The following is a 22,346-nucleotide window of genomic DNA, read 5'->3' as shown; positions in this document are numbered from 1 at the left end:
AGGCTTTAAGAGTTATTTTTAATTCTTCCCCACCGCCTCTTGGAACAAGCAACTGCTTCTCCCCTGTCTTCTGATTAGAGTAGCAGTAACTGTGCTGTGGACTTGCATGAACTTTAAGGAAAATCAAGGAATGGCGTGTGAAAGGCGGTTTTTCATGCCGGTGGAGAATACACAGCAGGATACGAAGCACAAAAGTGATACCAGCCTTGCTTAGTGGCTCTTCATTTTTCCACTTTGGTGTGGAGAACTTGCTTCAGGTCTTGGGTTCCCTGCAACCCACAGGCTGCTTAAGCACAACCTCACTGACAGCACCCTCCCCACTGTATGTTTGCACAGAAGGTGCCAAATATTGATGGTTGCATATAAGGTCTCTTGACACATGTTTCTTCTTTGAGGCCCTGTGCACTCAGAGAGAGCATGGGAAGTTTTATAAACGTAGCATTCCAGGTTTTGTTGCATACTTGATTGAAAAAAGAAAACGCTTCAAAGTGGGGTTTTTCAAGTGTATTGAACCATGTGGAGAGTCATAGCTCATAGGTAGCATGGTACTGAGTCGGGGAGGTGGGAGTTTTTAATTGCCATGTGCATTTAACTTCACATTGTATTTAGCAGTGTGCCCTACAGTAGCAAGGCTGAGCAAAATAAAGCAAGTCAGAATTAATTCTATTTACCTGGGTGGTGGTCTCTCAGCCTTTTTTGTGTCACATGATTGCCTTTGTAATCACTTTTGGTAGAGGAATTACTTATGCTTCAAGAAACATTGATGGGAAGATGAAACCACATCAGAAATGCTTCCTTGCTAAATCAATGGTTGGAGCTAAGGCTGGATCGGTGGGCGTGGCAGGAGTTAGATATCACTGTCCCCTGTCATGTTTGTCTCATGCCGGATCCCACAGAGAAAGCAGCGAGACAGGCCAGATGTTGCAGGACCACGGATAGCTCCACTTGAGCAACTTCCTCTGATAGGGTTAAGAGCAGTTTGAGCCTTTTTAAGCCTCCTCCTCAGTTCTTATCCTCCCTTCTGGTGCACTCCTTGCAATGCAGATTGCTCAGGAGAAGGTTACAGATCCTAATGCTATGGAAGTTTGCTTTTGTGGGCTCTTGTCTATCAGCCCCAGACACAGTGGTCTTCCAATCTCCAGGAGCAGGCTTGAAGCTCTGGACCTGGTTTGATTCCATAGCTGGAAGCGCCTGCAACCTCAGACTCTGAACCTTGATCCCTGCTAGACTTTTGGGTCATTACAATGACACTCTGGTGGAATCCATGAGTTTATTGCATATTTGTCAGTGTTGGGACACACAGGCTCTCTTGCTTTATAGTATAGACCATATTGTGCTCCTTGGTGTTGTCTAAAGCTAAAATACTTTGAATATGTGTGCTGGTAAGAGCAAGGTCACATTTGTTATTGTGAGGACAACCAGTATGTTTTGAGATTCTGGGCAGTTTTGAAGAAGCTCGTTGTATTCCATAATCGGCATACTTTTGACCTGGAAGTTCATGACAGAGAGCGAACAGTTCATCCAGGATCTTCTTCTACCGTTTTCATATACAAACAGTGAGCTAGCAAGACTTAGACAGGAACATGTTCTTCTCTTTCTCTTTCATAGGTATAATTTGTCTTGGCTTGTAGTGCCCAGCTGATGGGCACAGTGACTAAGGAGCCATGGACCATTTGGTTTTGACATGTTTTGTGTCTCTGAGTTTGCTTATTTGAGATCACCAACTGAGTAATCTTGACAGTCTCAGACTTTTTATACTTCTACCTTGAATTCACAGTACATTATTGGATTCACATGACATTATTGCTTTCAAGCAGGCATGTCCAACAGGTTAATCACGATCTACTGGTTGATTGCGTGGGTGTCTCAGGTTGATCGTAGTGATCTCCTGGGTGTTCCTTATCCCTCCCCTTAAAAGAGCTCAACAACTTTGTGTAATCCTTCCATTAAAAAACTCAACAACTCCTGGTAATGACAGTGGGTAGTTCACAGCCAGTATTTTTATACTGGGAGTAGATCACAGTCTCTTGGGAGCTGGACATGCCTGTTTTAGAGGGTAGAGAATTTCCAAATAGCTTTTTACAGCTCCTCCTTGCACATCTGACCTTGCATTAAATTCCTTTTTTTAATGTTTCTAGGCTATAGACAGTATTCATCAAGTGGGAGTTTACTGCCTAGCCCTGGTACCAGCAAACACACTCCCAAAGACTCCTCTAGGTGGAATCCATTTATCCGAAACGAAGCAGCTTTTCCTCGAAGGAGCACTGCATCCCTGTAATGTGTTGATGTGTCCACACACCTGTGTAACAAACCTGCCTAAACCAAGACAAAAACAGCCAGGTAAGCTCAATGGCTCCATAAATAATAGGCTTACTGGATACTTTAGGAACGTAGGAAGCTGCCTTTCTACTGGGCCAGATCAGTGCTCCATCTAGCTCATATTGTCTACGATCATATGTTCATTAGTCGTTGAGACGCCGACTTTAGTACATAGGTATTGCAGAAAATTATTCTGATCCAACTGAAGATACAAACTGTTGATGCTTCTCTGTGAACTTGCTGCACGTTTCCCTTGCTACTCAAAAATGTCGTTGGGCTGTGGTGTTTGTTGAGCCTCCCAGCAGTAGTAGAAATCTGGAAAGGCTCGCCTTGATGAGAAGGAAGGAGATGCTGCTGGGCAGTAGGCTTTTTATTGTCTGTTATCTTGGTTCATCTAATCTTCCCTGCTCCTCCAGCTCTAGGGAGATTAGCTGAGAATGATAACTAGAGGTAAAAACTCACTGGTCAGTGATGTCTCCTTGCCTGTCATGAGTTCTTCTTCTTCTTTTTGTAAAGCTTCTCTAACTTTCCTCCACCTCTGCGAGTCATCGAAATTCTGTAGACAGGAAGCTATATTTTCTTATTAACGTATCCAGGTTAGAAGAGTCAAGGTTCTGGCCTCACCTTAGCCATATTGGTTGACGTCTTCTTCAGGGGTAGAAATGTTTTTATGTTCTTGTTCTGTTGTCATCTAGGTTTATGTGTGTCACTTCATGAAAATGCTTGTCAGTCATTCTTGTTTATTATGGTTGTATAGTAATATCGGACGCGGGTGGCGCTGTGGGTTAAAGCCTCAGCACCTAGGACTTGCCGATCGAAAGGTCGGCAGTTCGAATCCCTGCGGCGGGGTGCGCTTCCGTTGCTCGGTCCCAGCGCCTGCCAACCTAGCAGTTCGAAAGCACCCTCGGGTGCAAGTAGATAAATAGGGACTACTTTCTAGCGGGAAGGTAAACGGCGTTTCCGTGTGCAGCTCTGGCTCACCAGAGCAGCGATGTCACGCTGGCCACGTGACCCGGAAGTGTCTTCGGACAGCGCTGGCCCCTGGCCTCTTGAGTGAGATGGGCGCACAACCCCAGAGTCTGGCAAGACTGGCCCGTACGGGCAGGGGTACCTTTACCTTTTATAGTAATATCATGGGGAAACCAGCCCACAAAGGGAACCTATTCTGTTGTGTGCTGAACATTTGCATCTAAAGTAGGAGATACTTAGCACATTTAGCAAGTTTTAGCGCGTACTGTGTTGCAGCATATAGCGGTTTGAATTTTGCATTGTAGTACTTGCATGTTGTTGTTGTTTTATTGTACTGTAAAAATCTTTCTATAGAAATTGGCCCTGCCTCTGTGATGGTGGGGAATCTCGTCTCTGGAAAAAGAATTGCTCAGGCAAGCGGCAGAGATTTGGGTCAAATAGAAGATAACGATCAAGCCAGAAAGGTAAAGAAGATAACCTTCCTTATAGGTTGTGGGGCTTCACAGAATGGCATTGTTGTTGTACGATATGTGCAGCGTTTATTGGACACATGCGGGCAAACTCAAAACTGGAATAGAAGTTTTTTTCTTGTCATTTCCAGATCTCGTAGTAAGGTTGCAATTTGCTTTGAACACATGCTGGAAAAGCAGGATAGAAATATTTCAAATAAATGAATAAATTCTAAAAGCCAGGTTTCATTGAACTGATGGTTGTGTGAACAGGCCTATATTTCATTGCCAGTATGTGATACAGAAACCAGATGTGGCTATCACTTTATAGCACTTGCAGACTTGATTCTGAAATGCATATTTTTTTTCTTTGAGAATCTTTGTGTTTATGACTGACATGATAATTGTTATGAATAGTATTGAATTTTAAAGTTGCCCCAATAATTCCTATAAATGTTCATTGAATATATCTCTTGGATATATTGTTTCCTGTTCCTATAACCCTTGCAGGCGTATCTCACAGTCTTAAACGATTTTAAGCATCTTAAGACAATAGAGCATTGCTATGTTGATTGATGAACAAGATGTAGTACAGCAGTTTATTTTAAATTCTTGGCTTTAAAATACTTACATCCTGCCTTTTCAGTTTTCCATTCCCAAAAGTATTAAGTTTATTCCTCCACAATGATATATGCATGTGTAAAACTGGCAGCAGTGTCCCAAGAGGGGAAGGGGCAACTCTTTAAAATGCTTTTTAAAATGTTCAGTAGAGTATTATGCTTCTTACCTCTCCTCTCTGATGTTCTCTTCCTCCTGCACATAGTTCCTGTTTCTCTCAGAAGTCTTACAATGGAGAGCGCAAACAACTCCTGACCACGTGCTTTACACACTACTAAATTGTAGGGTAAGGATATCTGGGTTTTATTTACATTACGGGGGTATCTTTTGGGCAGGGGCTTCGAGCACAAAACAATTCCCTTTAAAGCCTTAAAATAACAAATCCCAATAAAATTGCCTAAAATAGACTTGTACCCCAAGCAGGAAAAAAAACAACATTTATAATACTTGCAAAAAAAAAACTTCAAACTTCTGAAAGTGTTCTTGGGAATGCGGTTTTGTCACTGTGGAGCTTTCAGTTAGAATGCCTTTGCTAATCTTACTTCCACCATGGAAGTGCATGGATTGTACAGGCTAGAATATAATAATGTTTGCTATTTCTTTGCACCATCCCCTGCCCTTCTACTGCTGTCAGCCTGCCTATTAGGTGGAGCTGCTTGTTTCCTTAGGTTTCAGTGCAAAAGCTGTTGGGGGGAAATCAGTGCATTGTGTCAATAAGAGACCATGCTTGAGCTCATCACATCCTACCTTTGCTACACTCTTTTTTTTTTTATAATAATTTTTATTGGTTTTTCAATTTTTTACAACAAAGCAACACCAAACAAGACACAAAAAACACATAAAGAACACAACAAATACATAGATTTTACTTTCTTAACCTCATTTTCATAAGCCTCTTTTCTCAGACTTCCCCATACCTTCCCTTTTTGCATCCTAATTTTACAAATTTTCCAGCAATCCTTTTAGTCAATTAAAATTTAACTTGTTCTCATTTCAAATTCGCTTTAAATCAGAAAAGAAAAAGATAAGCATAGCTGTAATTATACATCTTCCTTTCCCTTGACACTTTAACACTCCTCCAGTTTATAGCCATTTTTAAGATATACTTTAAATTTCTTCCAATCTTCCTCCACAGTCTCTTTCTCTTGGTCGCGAATTCTGCCAGTCAGTTCTGCCAGTCCCATGTAGTCAATCACTTTAGCCTGCCACTCTTCCAGCGTGGGTAGCTCTTGTGTCTTCCAATATTTTGCTAGAAGAATCCTTGCTGCCGTACCTTTGCTACACTCTAGGCCTGCCTTAAAAAATAATAATAAATAAATACCCACAACTGTTCAGAGGTAGCCAGATCACCCTGAGATCCATTAACTTTATTAACTGTGCAATTATCTTCTTCTCGGGTGATGATGTGATGATCATGAATAGCACCAAATCCTTCATTTGCAACTTATCTTCAGTTGGGTTTTTCCCCCCTCCAACATTCCATCTACTCTCTATGATTAAGCCATTTCAGTACATAAAAGCAGTCGATGCATGATAATGGAGCATGCCACCGTTCTATTGTGCGGTGAACACTTATCTTTTTGAGGAAGATAGTTAAATAAATTCTGGAGCTGTGTGTGTGAGAGAGAGAGATGTGCATTATGAATAAGAATTAGTTTCTTCAACAGTTGGGAGGATGTGTGTTTACATTTAGAAATTTGAGGAAAATAATAGCTTCAGGTGCTTCAAAACGTGTGACATTCCTTCTGATAGTTTTTTGGTTTCGTTCTTTGGACATTTAATTTGAATACTTTTTTATTGCCTGTAGAAGCTCCCAGTTGTGATGGGGACTGGAAACTGTGGTTTCCAGTTAAAATGTGAAACACAGATGCCACAAGTACAGGCTCTTCCTCTTGCTTGAATTGGGTGGAGAATTCCCCAGCTGCCCATTTACTGAATCCAATCATTTTTTGTGCCACGAGGCTGGCAGAGAGGGAGCAGTTTTATATGTGTAACTTGAAACAATCTGAGGCTCGTGTTTCCACTTCAGCACCCTTCCTCCAGTTTCCCTTTCTTGAATTTGGCTTGTGGGGCATGGGCACAGTCTCTTAAACAGCCTCTTGAACTCTGTAAGGTGCTGGGAAGTCTGTTCGCTTTACTATTAACAATAAATATTGATATATGAGGTCACCCAAGTTGTCTTTGTGGTATCCACACATGGTTGGGAATTTGGAGCAATGTGGGGGTGGAAGTAGGTCCAGAAACGGGATGCAGGTGGCTGTGGGTTAAACCACAGAGCCTAGGACTTGCCGATCAGAAGGTTGGCGGTTTGAATCCCTGCGATGGGGTGAGCTCCCGTTGCTCGGTCCCTGCTCCTGCCCACCTAGCAGTTCGAAAGCACGTCAAAGTGCAAGTAGATAAATAGGTACCACTCCAGCGGGAAGGTAAACGGCGTTTCCGTGTGCTGCTCTGGTTCGCCAGAAGCGGCTTAGTCATGCTGGCCACATGTCCTGGAAGCTGTACGCCGTCTCCCTCGGCCAATAAAGCGAGATGAGCTCCGCAACCCCAGAGTCGTCCGCGACTGGACCTAATGGTCAGGGGTCCTTTACCTTTACCTTAGGTCCAGAAACAACTCAAAAGGCATGGATTGCTCAAGTGAGCAGAGCAGAGCAGAGCAGAGCACATGGTGAGGCATCTCACTGTATTCCGTGAATTTATTACAATTCCATATAGTATTCTCTCTCTCTCTCCCCACCTGCCTTCACCCACACAACCACCCTCTCATTCTGAAAGAGAGAAGAGCCCAGTGTCTTCCATGCAGACAGTGTCCAATAATCTCACTTGTGGCTTCCTTGCCCCAAAGCCATTCTGAGAGGAGTTCCAGGCTCTGGCAGTAGAGAAGAGGAGGCAAAAGATGGCCTCACTCCCAGGGTTCAGTGAGATTTGCTTTGCTAGGTATAAGCATACAGGCATGTCAACTTAGTCCTGTGGATCGCTCTTAGGACCAGTTGAACAGAGGAGCAGGAGATCTCCCTCTGATTCCATGCTTCTTTTCACAGATGTAGCATGAAGAAGGGTGCAAGAACCTGCCCCTGGGGAGGCTACGTATTTTCAATTTGGCCCGAAAATGAAGGCCAACCCAAATGTCTTGGCCTTGGCTTTACCATATATGCCAATCTATTGGATTGTGGTGTCAGCCTTGCCTCCCAACTGAGTCTCTTTGTGGGTGGGTGGTTAAGATTCCCAGAAGCCCTTCATTCTTGTAAAATTTTATGTGATGTGCCAGCAGTTCACACACAGTGTGGGGGATTGCTGCCCTGTTCCTTCTCTAATAAGTTTGGTGAAGACAAACGCTTTCAACGCAAGCTCCCTCTTTTGTCCCCATTCAACCCTCTCCTGAAGCCATTATGTTGCTAGCTGGGTTCGTTCCAATGTGCAAGCTAATGAACTTCCAGGAACACCCCTTTTAAGCAGGCTTTTTTTTATTTTTCAGGATTGCTGCATTAATATGCAGGCATGAACTACTGAGCAGCTATATGGGTAGAAAGCATTGCTGCCTCTGTCTTGATGTTAAGCTGATTCTGATGAGTGATTTGGAAGGCTCCGTTTAAACTACTTTCTTCTCAAAATGAATCCCATAATGTTTTTAACCTGAGCCCATTCTATGATTGAGGTCCCATCATGTTTATTACAATGTCATTAAGAGTCTAATATGGCCTTAAAGCCTTCTCCACTGCCCCATTCCTTTTCCAGCGCTTCTTTGGTTCTTGGGGAAGCAATCAATAGGCCCTAGATGCTGTTGTGCATATCTCTGGCTGCCAGTGACCAGGGGAAAATGTAGTTCCCGTGGGTCCTAGCTAGGATGCCAGGATCTACAGGAGCTATGCTTTCATGTGATTTCTGGTGGTCCTGGACAGTATTGCACAAATGTATCAGCACCTAGGGTCTAATGGAGGCCCCATAGGGATGCCTCCCTCCTGATGTAGCTCTTAGGCAGGCACCCCCAAACTCGGCCCTCCAGATGTTTTGGGACTACATCTCCCATCATCCCTAGCTAACAGGACCAGTGGTCAGGGATGGTGGGAACTGTAGTCCCAGAACATCTGGAGGGCCGAGTTTGGAGATGCCTGTTCTTAGGTCAGTGCGCCTGGCTGTTAACCAGAAGGTTGGTGGTTCGAGTCCACCAAGGGACAACTGTGGGCAGGATTCCTGCATGGCGAGGGGTTGGACTCTCATGATCCCTTCCAACTCCACAATTTTATGATTCTATGAGGAAGGCAGCTGAAAAGCTTCTTCCATGTAGTCATCACATAGTAGGCCCAAATCTTGAACTGGGTTTGGGCTCAACTTGTAGCAGTGGTGTGTGGTGTTAAACACTTGGTTTTCATCGCTGTGCTTTTAAAAAGAAAAGGAAAGAAAAACTTCAATCTCTCTGCTTCTTTCCCAATACAGGGGACAATAGCAAACTCTCTAACATGTGTTCAGCTACATAAACGAGCTGAAAAGATAGCCGTTATGTTGATGGAAAGGGGACACTTACAAGATGGCGACCATGTTGCTTTGGTCTACCCACCAGGTAAAGAACAAAAAATGTGTTTTCAGCGGCGATTCTTAAAGACTTTGTAAGTAGAGATGCAAAAATTAGTCGATATGCTGACTGAAAGGCTTCAAACACGTGCATTTAATTTATAGGGCTTTAGTGGAGTCATGATCAATTTTTCCCACTGCTCTTTATGAAGCTTTGGCATGCCTGACTTTTATCTGGACTGCAGCAATTGATTTCAATTAAACACGTACCCTTAAAACCACAGCCTAAATTGGGCTGTTGTTGAAACCTACCACCACCTTCAGAAATCTCTACATGATAATAGTGCTGTTGAAGAACAAACTATAGCAGCCTCATATGCTCCAAAATATGAGGTGAGAGCGAGCTGAATTTATCCCTCAACTAAAAAAATAGTTACATCAGCAGTCTGCTAAATGGGGCCAAATGAGTACACACAGGATGAGAAACAATGTGAGTCATAGTGAGATCAGACCCATTGAAGTCAAAGCAGTGTTACTCACAATAGATATCACCTACAGTCCTTTCACAGTTAACTGTGAATGTATCTCATATATATGTGTACTTGGAAGTTAGTTGTAATGGCTTCAGTAGGGCTTGCTCCCAGATAAGTGGGTGCAGGATAGCAGCCTCAAAGCCCCTCACTAAGACGCCAGTAATGGTTGTTACAAAATAGTTATTCAAAGTCTTGCTTACATGAGATGTTGCAAAGTATTTCAGTACATGAGCCCATGATTCTCTGATGTTCTTCAGATGTGCGTGCTTTTGTTTTTAAAAGTTGTTTTATTTCATTGGAGATCCTGGAGTGCAATAGCATGCAAGAAAAGGATTGTGTTCTTGCAATGTTCAACAAATTATTTTGGACATTATTTTTATTCGTTTAGAAGATGTCTGTACTGCTCTTCAGAACAAAACTCTCAGGGCACGTATAAAATTCAGTGTATAAACATACAAAGATTACAGAACAACTCTCTGTTTATCCAAACAGATGAATAAAATTCAGCACAATGGATAAAACCATAGTTAAAAGCAGCTTACACTATATGCTGGACTGCTTGCTGAAACCAAAAACTCTTTGCTTGGCACCAAAGTGATATCAAAGGCTGGTGCCAGGCAGTTGTATCTTGGGTCATGGGACAACATAATTTCAGATAGGGAAATTCAGAGAATTATCTTAAAATCTGCTCTAATTTTAATTAGCTGTTTGATGGCATCCATGAAGGCTTCAGAGTGTATTGTCTTTAAAAAGAGCAGCTCAGATCAAAGCGATTGGTGAAGCTTAAGAAACACTGAAACAGGAAAGATGCAGATTTTCTGAGGACTCTCCACTGTTAATATAGGCTCATTGATGTTGTTTCAATATAGTATTTATGCTGGGTAAATTACTTTCACTTTTGTGTCTACACCCGCCTTCAAACGTGAATGTCATAATCAGTTTCTTCTTCTCCTTCTCCTTCTCCTTCTCCTTCTCCTTCTCCTTCTCCTCCTCCTTCTCCTTCTCCTTCTCCTTCTTCTCTTTCTCCTACTCCTCCATCATGCAGGTATAGACCTGATTGCCGCATTTTACGGGTGTTTGTACGCAGGCTGTGTGCCAATAACAGTTCGACCTCCACACCCCCAGAACATTGCAACAACATTGCCTACGGTCAAGATGATTGTGGAGGTCAGCTGACTAGTCAAAATGCTTATTTAATATTTTTGTGTCTTGCATCCAGTGATTTCCAGGCATGACTATGGATTTTTGGGGGAGGGGTTATATATAATGTATACAGACACCCTTTTTTTAGTTTCAAAAGTTGGTTGGGATGGGGAGGAAAGCTTCTCAAGAAGCACAAACCATGGTCCAGGTGTCTGCTATAACCAGTCTGAGATGGCTTCAAATCCTCACTCAGTAATTTTTTGGTCATGTTTTCTGCATTTATGATAACATTGAATAAAACTATTATATTACGTAATTATAATTTATTATAATAATTATTTTGCCAAGGCATGAAAAGGAATTTTACAATTCAAAATACTGAAAAACAAAGCAAAGAGTTACAAAAGGCAAAACAGTAAAATGGTACAGAAAATGGTTTTCTCCTGTTGTTCTTTCCTCTTGACCAGGCTTCTTTACCCTCGGCCCTCCAGATGTTTTTGGCCTACAACTCCCAGGATCCCTAGCTAGCAGGACCAGTGGTCAGGGATGATGGGAACTGTAGTCTCAAAACATCTGGAGGGCTGAGGTTGAGGAAGCCTGATCTTAACCTACCTGACAGAGCTGTTGTGAGGATGCATGGTTATTACAATCCCAAAAATGACAATGTGGGTGGGTGGAAATGTGCATAATTTTATTATCCCTTATTTTGCGTAAGGTTTTCCTTTTTCCGTGTGACTGTTCTGCCATTGTAATTGAAGAAGCAAGCTAGTAGGAAGCTTTAAATACAGTGATACCTCGGGTTACATACGCGTCAGGTTACATACGCTTCAGGTTACCGACTCCGCCAACCCAGAAATAGTGCTTCAGGTTAAGAACTTTGCTTCAGGATGAGAACAGAAATTGTGCTCTGACGGCGCGGCAGCAACAGGAGGCCCCATTAGCTAAAGTGGTGCTTCAGGTTAAGAACAGTTTCAGGTTAAGAACAGACCTCCGAAACGAATTAAGTACTTAACCCGAGGTACCACTGTACTATCCGGTTTTGTGAAACGGTGGTCCAATAACCATTTTCATGTGAGGTGATTTTGATGTTATATCTCTTCTTCTCCCCCCCCCCACCTTTCCTTTGCTGAAACCTACAGGTGAGTCGCTCTGCCTGCTTAATGACAACACAATTAATATGTAAATTGTTGCGGTCGCGAGAGGCAGCAGCAGCAGTGGATGTCAGAACGTGGCCCCCCATCTTAGACACAGGTACGTGCTATCCTCTGAGGCCCCTCTTGTTTCTAAGTATTTCCACTGCGTTTTGCAGGCGCTGTGAGAATCATGCCTTCCTTTTTCTCCCCCAGATGATTTGCCAAAGAAGCGGCCTCCTCAGATCTACAAACCTTCTAACCCCGACATGCTGGCTTATCTCGATTTCAGTGTATCCACAACTGGAATGCTAGCAGGGGTGAAGGTAGGGACAGCGCTCCCCAAAGCGAATGTGAAACACGGTGTGCGAGCTGGGATGGGAAGTATGGGTGGAATATTGTAGCGGTGTGGATAAGGAGAGCTGGTCCAAAAGTGGACAGGGCAGGTGCTGCACCCTGGACCCATGTACCGTATTTTTTGCTCTATAGGACGCACCAGACCATAGGACGCACCTTGTTTTAGAGGGGGAGAATAGGAGAAAAAAAATTCTCCCCCTCTCTGCTCAGCGCCCCTTCAGCCAAGCGGCAGGAGAAATGGAGCCCCTTCCATTTCTCCTCCCGCTTGGCTGAAGGGGCGCTGCGCAGCTCTCCCTCTCTGCTGAAGCCAGGAGAGTCTTGCCAGGAGAGTCTTGCTCTCCTGGCTTCAGCGAAAAGAACCTGAAGCCTGTCGAGCGCAGCGGGAACTCGCGCTGCCCTCCGAAGGCTTCAGGCGGCTATCCCTGAAGCCTGGAGAGCGAGAGGGGTCGGTGCGCACTGACCCCTCTCGGTCTCCAGGCTTCAGCAAAAGCAACGCAAAGCCTCCGGAGTGCAGAGGGAGTGCCTCTCTGCGCTTTGGAGGCTTCACGTTGCTATCGCTGAAGCCAAGGAGCCTGCATTCGCTCTATAGGACGCACACACATTTCCCCTTAATTTTGGGAGGGGGAAAAGTGCGTGCTATAGAGCGAAAAATACGGTATTTACAAGTGAAAAGAAGATATATGTACCAAGGCAACCCAAGTTGTCTGCATGCATTCTGCTTGCACCAACAGGTGCCAAGTCCAAAGGCAACTCTTGCACACCTTCCTAGCATCACAGGAGCATCGCAGCTCCAGGCCAGACTATATGCAATGGTTCAAGCCTATTTTCTGACGCGTTGTTGCGCATAAACAATACTGGGGAGTGAAGAACGTACGTGAAAATGGGGAACAAAACCCTGCCCTCTCCCTTACCTTGTCACGTTCTGTCGCTGGGAGCACTTTCCTCCCATCACGGAGCTTTCTAGTACCCGAAGTGAGCCAGGTTGGAGAATAATACTGCTTAAGCAATAGAACGCAGTGCAGGAAATGTGAAAGAAGAGGCAGTTTCTGAATCTGAATTTATTCCATTCTGTTGCTAATCAGCTGTAAGCCCCTTTGGTCCGCTGATGCTACTCCAATTGGATGGTGATTTCCCAAGGGCTCTCCCAGATCCGCTAGCTCTTCATTCTTTCTGGGGAACTAACCTGGGGCTTCCTGAGTGCCAAAGCATGTGCTCTTCCCACTGAGCTATGGCTGTGCCCTTCTGGCATTCCGCACCCCCTCGCCCTTGCTCAGTTGAAAGATGTAGCCCATTTTCTCTTCAGTGCTGCACATAATTTCCAGCCTTCCTGAAGATAACCTAGAAATCAAAGGCACTGATGAGTCACACTCCCTTCCTTTTCTTTACTTAGTTGATTGAATATACTCCTTGGGAAACACATTAATTTTCATTATCTATAAATGATTCTGCATGTGTTTTTGCGGGTGGGATGTAAACTGATGCTTATTTTTACCCATCCTATTACCGTCTTAAGGCCTGGCAGTGGTTCAGAAACAAACCTCTGGAACGATGCTGTTCATCATCTTAATTACTGCCCTGTTACCTTCTTCCAGATGTCTCATGCAGCCACTAGTGCCTTCTGTCGTTCTATTAAGCTGCAGTGTGAGCTTTATCCTTCCAGAGAAGTTGCAATCTGTTTGGACCCTTACTGTGGACTTGGGTTTGTCCTTTGGTGCCTCTGTAGGTAAGTTTCTCTTCTGGAGCCTTCAAGTACCACCAAACAAAATGTTGCTGCTATATCGATGTGTGTGTAAGAGAGACGAGAGAGAAGGGACCAGCCCCCAGATGATGTGACCAGTGTGTGTTTCAGAGAAGGGCATTGTGCTTGTTTTGGTGAAGGGCAGGCTAGACGTACAAATCATCAATAAAAGAATGGATGGATACTGCTGGAAGCGAATTTGATGACAAGCCCATCCTGGAGCATGCAGCCTGCACTAAATGTAGACGTTAAAGCCAAAACCTAAAGAAGCACCATTGTATTTTTTTAATGGGAACAAATGGGACCTTCAACAATGGAAATGAACCAAGGGGGACCTGCAACAAAGTGTTGCAGTGTAGAATGCTCCTTTTCAGTGTTATAGCCATACGCTTTCCCAAGATACATGATTATATTCACCCTCCCATTTCTTGGTTTTGCTCCCCTGCCCATCACTCAGTCAGCATTCTGGGGCCACTGAGCATGCTCAGTTCCTTTTTTTATACTGAATATAAATCAATTTGTAGTAAAAACAGCATCGATCACACTTAAATCACTCACTCACAAAAAGAAAAGTTGAGCAGGGACACTGTCAAATAACTGAATCATCGAATGCATCATCAAGGCTTCAGCTATCCATGACATAGCATCTCCATAAATAACCACGAGTTGCTTGAGGTCTTGCATTAACACCACTTCTACTTGCACAGTTGATATATGGGAAGCATACCTTAGCAAAAGGATTGTGTTTAGTTTGACCTCTAACAACCCTTCTGTGTTGCCTTAGGTGCTCGGAAAAAGCCAAATCCCAAACTTTACTTTGTCATCCAGACAGAGATGTTCCTTTGTTGTCTTTCCAGTGGGTGGCAATCTTTAAATGGCCACTAGTAAACAGCATGGCAATTAGATCCTTATGTGTGATGGAAGAGGTCTAGATCCATGACAAAAGGGCTCAGTTCCTTATTGAGCTGATTTGTCTCCTCACGTAATTTTAAAAAATTATCTCCATAAGAGTCCACACTTCGAGAATGAATCTATGAGAAAGCCTTCTCCTGGGCCTGTTTATGTAATACTTTGCCAGTAGGGTTGTATTCATGATTAGATAGGGATCTTGCAAAGCTAGAGATCTTGTGTTCCTATCTTGTACATAATTTGTACATACAGTATGAATTTAAAGTAGGGAGAAAGTATGATATAGTTAGATATTATCTGTTAATCCAGTACGTTAAAAAAAATAGACTGTTTCTCCATAAACATGTTTGGTTGTCCAATATTGGCTCTTCAACAATACGTCAGTTTTATTTATTGATAAGGGGTGGTATTCAACTTAGTTTTACTGTTAAGTAGACCTACTGAAATTAATGGACCTAACTTAATCATGTTCATTAGTTTCAGTAAGTCTACTTTCAATAAAACTTAGTTTAATATCACCCAAGATTTGTTACCCAGCCTTCACCGTAAGCCTAAGGGCAGATTACAGCAATAGAAAATGCAATTATGAAACCAGATAAAGTCACTGTAATTATAGCCTACATAAAATTGTTCCAAATTGAACAGAACGATATCATTACTATGATAGTCCGAACTCCATCAAACTTCTCTGCTATTGTTGGAGCAGTGTTCTGTTTCCAGATCTTTGCAATGCATATGTTTGCAGCTGTCAGTAGGTTAGCCACTGTCAAACATCTAATGCTGGATGCTTTAAATAACCTAGAAGTAGAATTTTGGGTTCCAGGGGTAAGAAATACCCTGTCATTTCATTCATTATTTGTTGCCCCCAAAGCATATATTACTGGAGATCACCAGACTATGTAGATGAAATTTGCCTCCAAATACCTGCATCTCTATCCTCAGTTCCTAGATATATCTGCCTCAGTCTTTGTGGGGTTAAAAAGTTTCCTTTCACATCTGCTGAAATCAAATTATGCAAGATCTCTGCCATTTATTTTGACTCATTAATAGTCACTCCTCGGTTTCTGTCCCTTTGCCATTTCCTCATAAATATATCTGGTTTGTTTGCCAACTCCAGAATCATATTATATGATTTCCCTGTTAATCCCTTATTCTTAGTGTCCGATCATAATGCTTCACATTTGCTTGCCTGCCTCCCTTGAATATTTCCTGAGTAATGCAGTTATGGCTTCTCTCATCTGAAAATACTGAAAGAGAGGTATTACAATGCCCATAGCTCTTGCAATTTCTTCATAGGACATAATGTTGCATCCATTCATTATATCTTTAATGGAATCTAGGCCCCGCTGAAGTAATATGTTCGTATTCCCCAACATGCCAGTTAAAAACAATCAAACATTTAGGTGCATTTTGTTTATTGCACCTAAATACCTTGCTGCTGTACTTTTGTTATTGTTGAAAACTTACCTGTTCAACTCAGTTTTCCACCAAGGGATGTGCTCTATTTATATAAAAAAGGAGAATATGTGATGCATTGGATGCTTTAGTGGTAGGTGAAAAAAAACCCACCTTTGTGAAGCATAGGAAGAGAATAAAAGATAAAGCCTGATTTGTTATTGGAGAGATTATCGCGCTTGGAAATTTTGACTTTAGAACCTACCTGGTTTTTCCTGCCTCATACATTTCAACCAGTTGCTTTCAGTGTGAAAGGGAGAATGTGCCATTCATATAAAAGAAACAGAAAAACTCTCAGCTGACTCATATTTGTAGTAAGATGAAAATTCCCTAAATTCAGATGCCTGTCTTCAGGAGGTGTTTTTGCCTCATACCTCAAAACATTTGCAACTTAACTGTGCCAAAATTTGGCACATCACGCATTGAAGCCTCATGTAGCTCATGACAAGAGAATCCAGTACGCTGCATCTCATTTCCATCTGACCTCTCTGAAAAGTGCAGCATCAAAGGCTACCGCTTTGTGGAAGAGAAAATCTATAAGGGAACTACTACTCTGACTTTTAACACACAGAGAATGCAAGGGGTGTGTTAGCTGCTGCCTCCTGCTTGTTGGCTAGGATTGTTCATAAGTCTTATGTGTGTTGGTAATGAATTCTGAACTCCAAATATTGGAGATAACATGCAGTGCTTTCCTTCAGCATATGCAAAGATATAATACAAACTTGAGCTCATCTGATTAACCTGATTATGACTTTGATTACAGATAGGTAGCCGTGTTGGTCTGCCATAGTCAAAACAAAAAAAATTCCTTCCAGTAGCACCTTAAAGTAGCACCTTAAAAATTCCTTCCAGTAGCACCTTAGTTGGTCTTTAAGGTGCTACTGGAAGGAATTTTTTTTGTTTTGACTATGACTTTGATGTCAGTGCCATCGGTCGCAGGTGCAGCAGAGTAAAACGTGATTGAATCCCCACCTACCTGGGGGTTACAATCTGGGCACAATCAGCCAAAAACTAACTGCCTATCCTGTTGTAGATGCTATGAAGTTGCGTTGGCCTACTCCACTGTGATGTCCCAGAATGCAGCATTCTGAGACTTCCAAACCACTAAGGAAAACCTGCTTGGAGCATGGAGTCAGTCCGTTGGTAAGTCTCGAGTATATTGCATGGTTTTGCAAAGTTTTGCTTTTGTTTTTATTTTATGTCCTAAAGGGTATAAAATAATAATGAAACGCAACCTTGCAAAGCAGAGCAATAGACCTTTATAATAATAATAATCATCATCATCTCCAGATTCCTAACAATTGGCCACACGCTCCAGCAGGGTTTCCTGGGGATCGTTGTCAAAGATTGATGCATTCTGAGCACAGCAATAGTTGTCAGGCCAACGTGAGTTCATGGATACTTGCGTTTTCCCCCCTTTTAGCTGTTTGTGCTGAATATGTGTTGTTGGAATTTATTGTGGTGTGATTTCACACTACCCTAATATTTTCTTTGCAGCTTGTCTCTTAATCATTTACTTCAAGTAGATACTGAGTTTTGGTTGTTGTTGTTTTTGGACTGTCTAAAATATCTGTTGTAGTACCCCAGCTATGGAATGCTCTTTCCAAAAAGACTCATCTGGTGCCAACTCAGATGGCTTTTTGGGCTCCAGGTGAAAACATTTTCAATTTCCTGGGCCTTTTGATGTTATCTATTTCAGATCTACTGTAATGCTTTAAGTGTTACTTATTACATTTTGAGACTTTGCTGCTGCTGCTGCTGCTGCTGCTGTTTTAACTTACTGATACTGTTGTTTATGTGTTAATCTGCAAACTGCTCTGATGGTCTTGGGACTGAGGAGCAGGATATAAATATTTGTAATAATTTATTTCCACTGTTGTCAGCACCTTTTCCTTTGATAAGCTCTCTTGTTGAAATTGAGGCAAGGGACAAAAAAAAATGGCCTTTATGGCTGAAGGGGGAAGAGCAGTAAATCAGTGATAGAACAAATGTTTTACATGTTAAAGGTCTCAGGTTCAACTCTGGCATCTCCAGATAGAATTGGGAAAAACTGAGGAGCTGAATTCTGGAGAGTGACTTACTGTAGACCAAGGATGGGAAACCTGCGACCCTCCGAATGTTGCTGGACTACAACTCCCAGCAGCCCCTGCCATCATGGTCAGTTATCAGGAATGATGGGAGTCGTAGTCCAACAACATTCGGAGGGTCGCAGGTTCCGCATTCATGGTGGAGATAATACTGAACGACATAAACCAATAACCTGAGTTAGTATAAGGCAGATTCCTATGTTCCTAATATTTAGAGGTCTAATGCTCCTAAAAGCCACAGCCTTGCCTTGCTGTTCCTAATCTCTACCTGAGCTTCATTTTACTAACTCTGGTCAATTCCTCTGATTGTTTTGATTATGTAGTTGATAAGTTTGCCTCATGTCCCCACGTGAATGTCCTTCATTTGATTTGCTCAAGGGCTTATAAATTGCAGCTGAGCTCTGTACAAAAGCAGTGTGTTTGCAGCAGCAGGCAACTTGACAGTTGTATCTGTGGTGTTTTGAGGAATGGTGTGTCAATGTTTGTAAAAAAGCAACAGCAAAGGTTCTGACCACCCTTTGTTGCCTTAGCCTGGTCCTCGGACCCTTGTCGGCATAAAAGAGTCAACGAGAAAAGTATCCTTGCAGAGTACTTTCTGCTTTTATTCTTAAAAGTCTTTCTGCAAACATGACCGACCAACTGTACACACATCAACACTACCAGCTTTCACCAACCAACCAACCCAACACCAAACTAACATTTTTCACTCTATATATACAACCCGGTGCAGGCCGCTGACTCATGCTGACCCAGCTTTTTAAAGCATTAAAGAAACAGCGGCCATTTTAGCCGTGACATGGTGGCTCATTCACACATCCATATCAAGTGACGTGTGTGAGAGAGAGAGCTCTAAGAATTATTCTTACTCGTCATTCTTACTCGTGTTAGCCCTGATAGTCGCTATACAGTGGCCGTTTTTAGAAAACACCAAGCTAGATAGGAAAGTGCCTTACACCAGATCATTCTGTCTGCCAGTCTAGCCCAGAATTGTCTGCTCAGATTGGCAGCAGCTCCTCAGGGCTTCTGAGAGAGCTACTTCCACATCACCTACTACCTGATCCTTCTAACTGGGGATGGCAGGGATTGAACCTGGGATATTCTGTGTGCAAAATATATTCTCCACCAATGAGCGACAGCCCCTTCTACGAAGCTACCTGTTGACAGTTACAGTTACCTCATGAGAAGGATGGTGGCGTGAACTGGTCACTCAGTTGACCCACGCTTTGAAAAACTCCCAGTGGCATCCCATGAGTTTTCCCAAGTGTAGCAGAAGGAAGGATTTTTCAGGATTGTAAAAAAAAGTTTGACATGGTGAGATGCTGTAGTACTAACTAGACACGATTGCCCAAACTTGTGTAGGAGAAATGGGGCTGCACGTGTTAGCTAGCTAGCAGGACCAGTGGTCGGGATGATGGGAATTGTAGTCCCAAAACATCTGGAGGGCCAAGTTTGCCTATGCCTGGTCTTCCCACATTGAGTGGTAAGGGGTTTCCAAGCATCTTTGGGCAAACACACATTGTATCCTTTGCACCAATGAGAATTGTTGACAGTTCAGGTTCCCATTCATTCATGTGGAGGATTATGATGGCTTTTGCCAGTATGGGCTTAGGAACTTAGGAAAATTAGAATCAGAAGGGACCAGGAGGGCCGTCTAGTCCAGGAATCTTGCCCAAGGTGGGCCTCGAATCAAAAACCCTGAGATAAAGAATCTAATGCTCTACTAACTTGAACTATCTTAGGGCTATACTTGTGTTGAGAATTCCCTGTTCACGCATTGTGCCTGTCTGGAGTGCAAGGGCTGAGTCAACTCACAGGGAGGCTATTTCAACAGGGAGTAAGTAGGTGGCGTTGATGGCATTGGCAAATCACCACAGACAAGCTTGCATCCTCACGCCCTCTTGAAATCACCCTTTCTGCTATATATAGTCATTTTGATTTCTGCCCTATGGGATGTACTTCTGTGTGTCTCTTGAGGCAACAACAAAACAGCTTTCCTTTTCAGCATATACCATCTTCTGGTCTTTTGGTACAGATTTCCAGTCGTGCGTTTAACAAATCTTATATCTTTGCAGCGTTTATTCAGGACACCAGTCTATTTTGATTCCTCCCTCAGAATTGGAGACCACGCCTGCTCTCTGGCTTCTGGCTGTGAGTCAGTACAAAGTGAGAGACACCTTTTGCTCTTATTCCGTCATGGAGCTATGTACCAAGGGTCTTGGTTCGCAAACGGAATCTCTGAAGGTGAGGAACCCAAACGCTCCCTTTCCCTTTGCCTCCTTGCTTTTTTGTAGGGTTGACATGGCAGCATACGTACGAGCCGAATGCGTTCAGTGAGAAGAAATGAATCGAGGAGTGAGAAAAATCTTCGAAAGAGCGAATAGAATAATTCCTCTTTCCAGGAAGTTTCTCGTCTGCTGTTCCCTGGTTATTTTCATAGCACAGGGTTTCAAAGTACCATATTTTTCACTCTATAAGACGCACCAGACCATAAGATGAACCTAGTTTTGGGGGAAGGAAAACAAGAAAAAAAATATTCCAAATCTCAGAAGCCAGAACAGCAAGAGGGATCAGTGCGCAGTGAAAGCAGCAATCCCTCTTGCTGTTCTGGCTTCTGGGATAGCTGCGCAGCCTACATTCGCTCCATAAGACGCACACACATTTCCCCTTATTTTTTAGGAGGGAAAAAGTGAGACTTATAGAGCAAAAAATACGGTAAATGAACTAGGTGGTGTTTACCTTTGCCCTTTCTGCCCTACAACTGCACTGCGGCCACACGTGCATCCTGTGGCCACACTGCAAACCCACTCCTCACACCAGCAATTAGGCTTGGAAAAAGTAAAGCACAATTGAAGTGTGTGAGATCTTCCTAGACAGGTGTAATCTCTACAAAGGTCATACCCTACCAGCTTTTATACCTGCCCCCCTGCAATAAAACCATTTTTTAAAAAATACTTTACTGGATCCAATAGAAGATCTTTTTTTCCAAGTCTCATCGCAATGAGGAAGGGGCAATTTTGGGGGCTGCATCTTTGGAGAGAAGGGCCAACCCTTTCTTCCCTAGCTGTCCTCCCGCCTCTGAAAATGCCCATCTCCTATTCCAATTTTATTGTACTAAATAGAAGGAGACTTTCAAGTCTTAATTGCAGCACAGGGTCATTTTTAGTGACAGGGAGAGTTAACCTTTTCCTCTCCAGCCTTGACTGCTCCCAAAACCACTCCTCCACCATGCTGCAATTAGCTTTAAAGAACACTTCTGTAGGCTCTGATATATGACTCATTCCGTATCAAGTGATCCAACTTTTTTTTACCTCGTGTCATCCAGTTTTCTTAATGTTTTGTACACTTGTTCAATGATCAAAACCCTGAAATTTTAATTTTTTTATCTCATCCCATTTGTGAGTTATGAGGGTTTGAAATTTCAAAAATAAATAAATGACAGTTTGGGCCTTGCCAGACTACACAAAAACTTTAAAAACTCAGCCCACAATTGAGATATGTCAAAACTAAGAACACCAATCTCTTCTGAGCTTCATGGGCTTTAATATATGTCACATGATGGATTTATGTTAAATTTTAAATTTAAGTTACAAAATTGAAAAATGTAAAAAAAATAAAAAATTATGTGATTAGAAATTTCCCTAAAAAATGTATTTGTTATGTAATATTTCTAAGAGCTACCTGCAAAATTTCACCTTGGGATCTCAATTGGATCACATTAGAAAAAAAATATTTTGCACATACATGTCAGCCTTATTGGGTTCTATATAGGATAAATGGCTCTTCTTGGAGTAAAATATAACAGAATAACCAAGACTTCAAACTATAATATCAGTTACTTCAGGCATTTCTTTAGAAAGTTATTCCACTTAAATGTATCTGAAAAGCTAGTCGGGTTTTTCTTTTAAAAATATGTTCCAAAGCTGAGTAATGGTCATCTTAGAGGCACTTTTTTCTGTGGAAGCACCCAGATTGTGGATCTCCCTGCCTTGAAAGACTCTCCTTCCTTCTCATTAAGTAGTTTTTGCCATTAGGTGAAAACGGGGGATTCTCTGATTCTATATTTGTTATTTTGGTGATTTGCTCAGATGTTGTCTGATCATTTTCTTGAATTGTTAACTGCTTTATTTGTATTA

General features: G+C 42.5%; 1 protein-coding gene across 7 annotated transcripts in view; it reads left to right on the top strand.

Annotated features, from left to right (window-relative positions):
• DIP2C (disco interacting protein 2 homolog C) overlaps positions 1-22,346 on the top strand; it is a 287,798-nt gene that overhangs the window by 234,954 nt on the left and 30,498 nt on the right. For all 7 annotated transcript variants that reach the window (XM_083704608.1, XM_083704609.1, XM_083704605.1 and 4 more), the window contains 9 exons: positions 2,139-2,340; positions 3,643-3,752; positions 4,561-4,641; positions 8,787-8,910; positions 10,440-10,561; positions 11,677-11,788; positions 11,884-11,993; positions 13,617-13,747; positions 20,286-20,454. In XM_083704608.1, coding sequence (XP_083560734.1) covers positions 2,139-2,340; positions 3,643-3,752; positions 4,561-4,641; positions 8,787-8,910; positions 10,440-10,561; positions 11,677-11,788; positions 11,884-11,993; positions 13,617-13,747; positions 20,286-20,454 — 1,161 coding nt within the window. The remainder of the gene's footprint in view (positions 1-2,138; positions 2,341-3,642; positions 3,753-4,560; positions 4,642-8,786; positions 8,911-10,439; positions 10,562-11,676; positions 11,789-11,883; positions 11,994-13,616; positions 13,748-20,285; positions 20,455-22,346) is intronic.

Source organism: Podarcis gaigeae (genome assembly GCF_964106915.1).
Source record: "Podarcis gaigeae genome assembly, chromosome: 12".
Lineage (NCBI taxonomy): Eukaryota > Metazoa > Chordata > Lepidosauria > Squamata > Lacertidae > Podarcis > Podarcis gaigeae.
The sequence above is the reverse complement of the archived record's forward strand: the minus strand, read 5'-3'. Positions and strand labels throughout refer to the sequence as shown.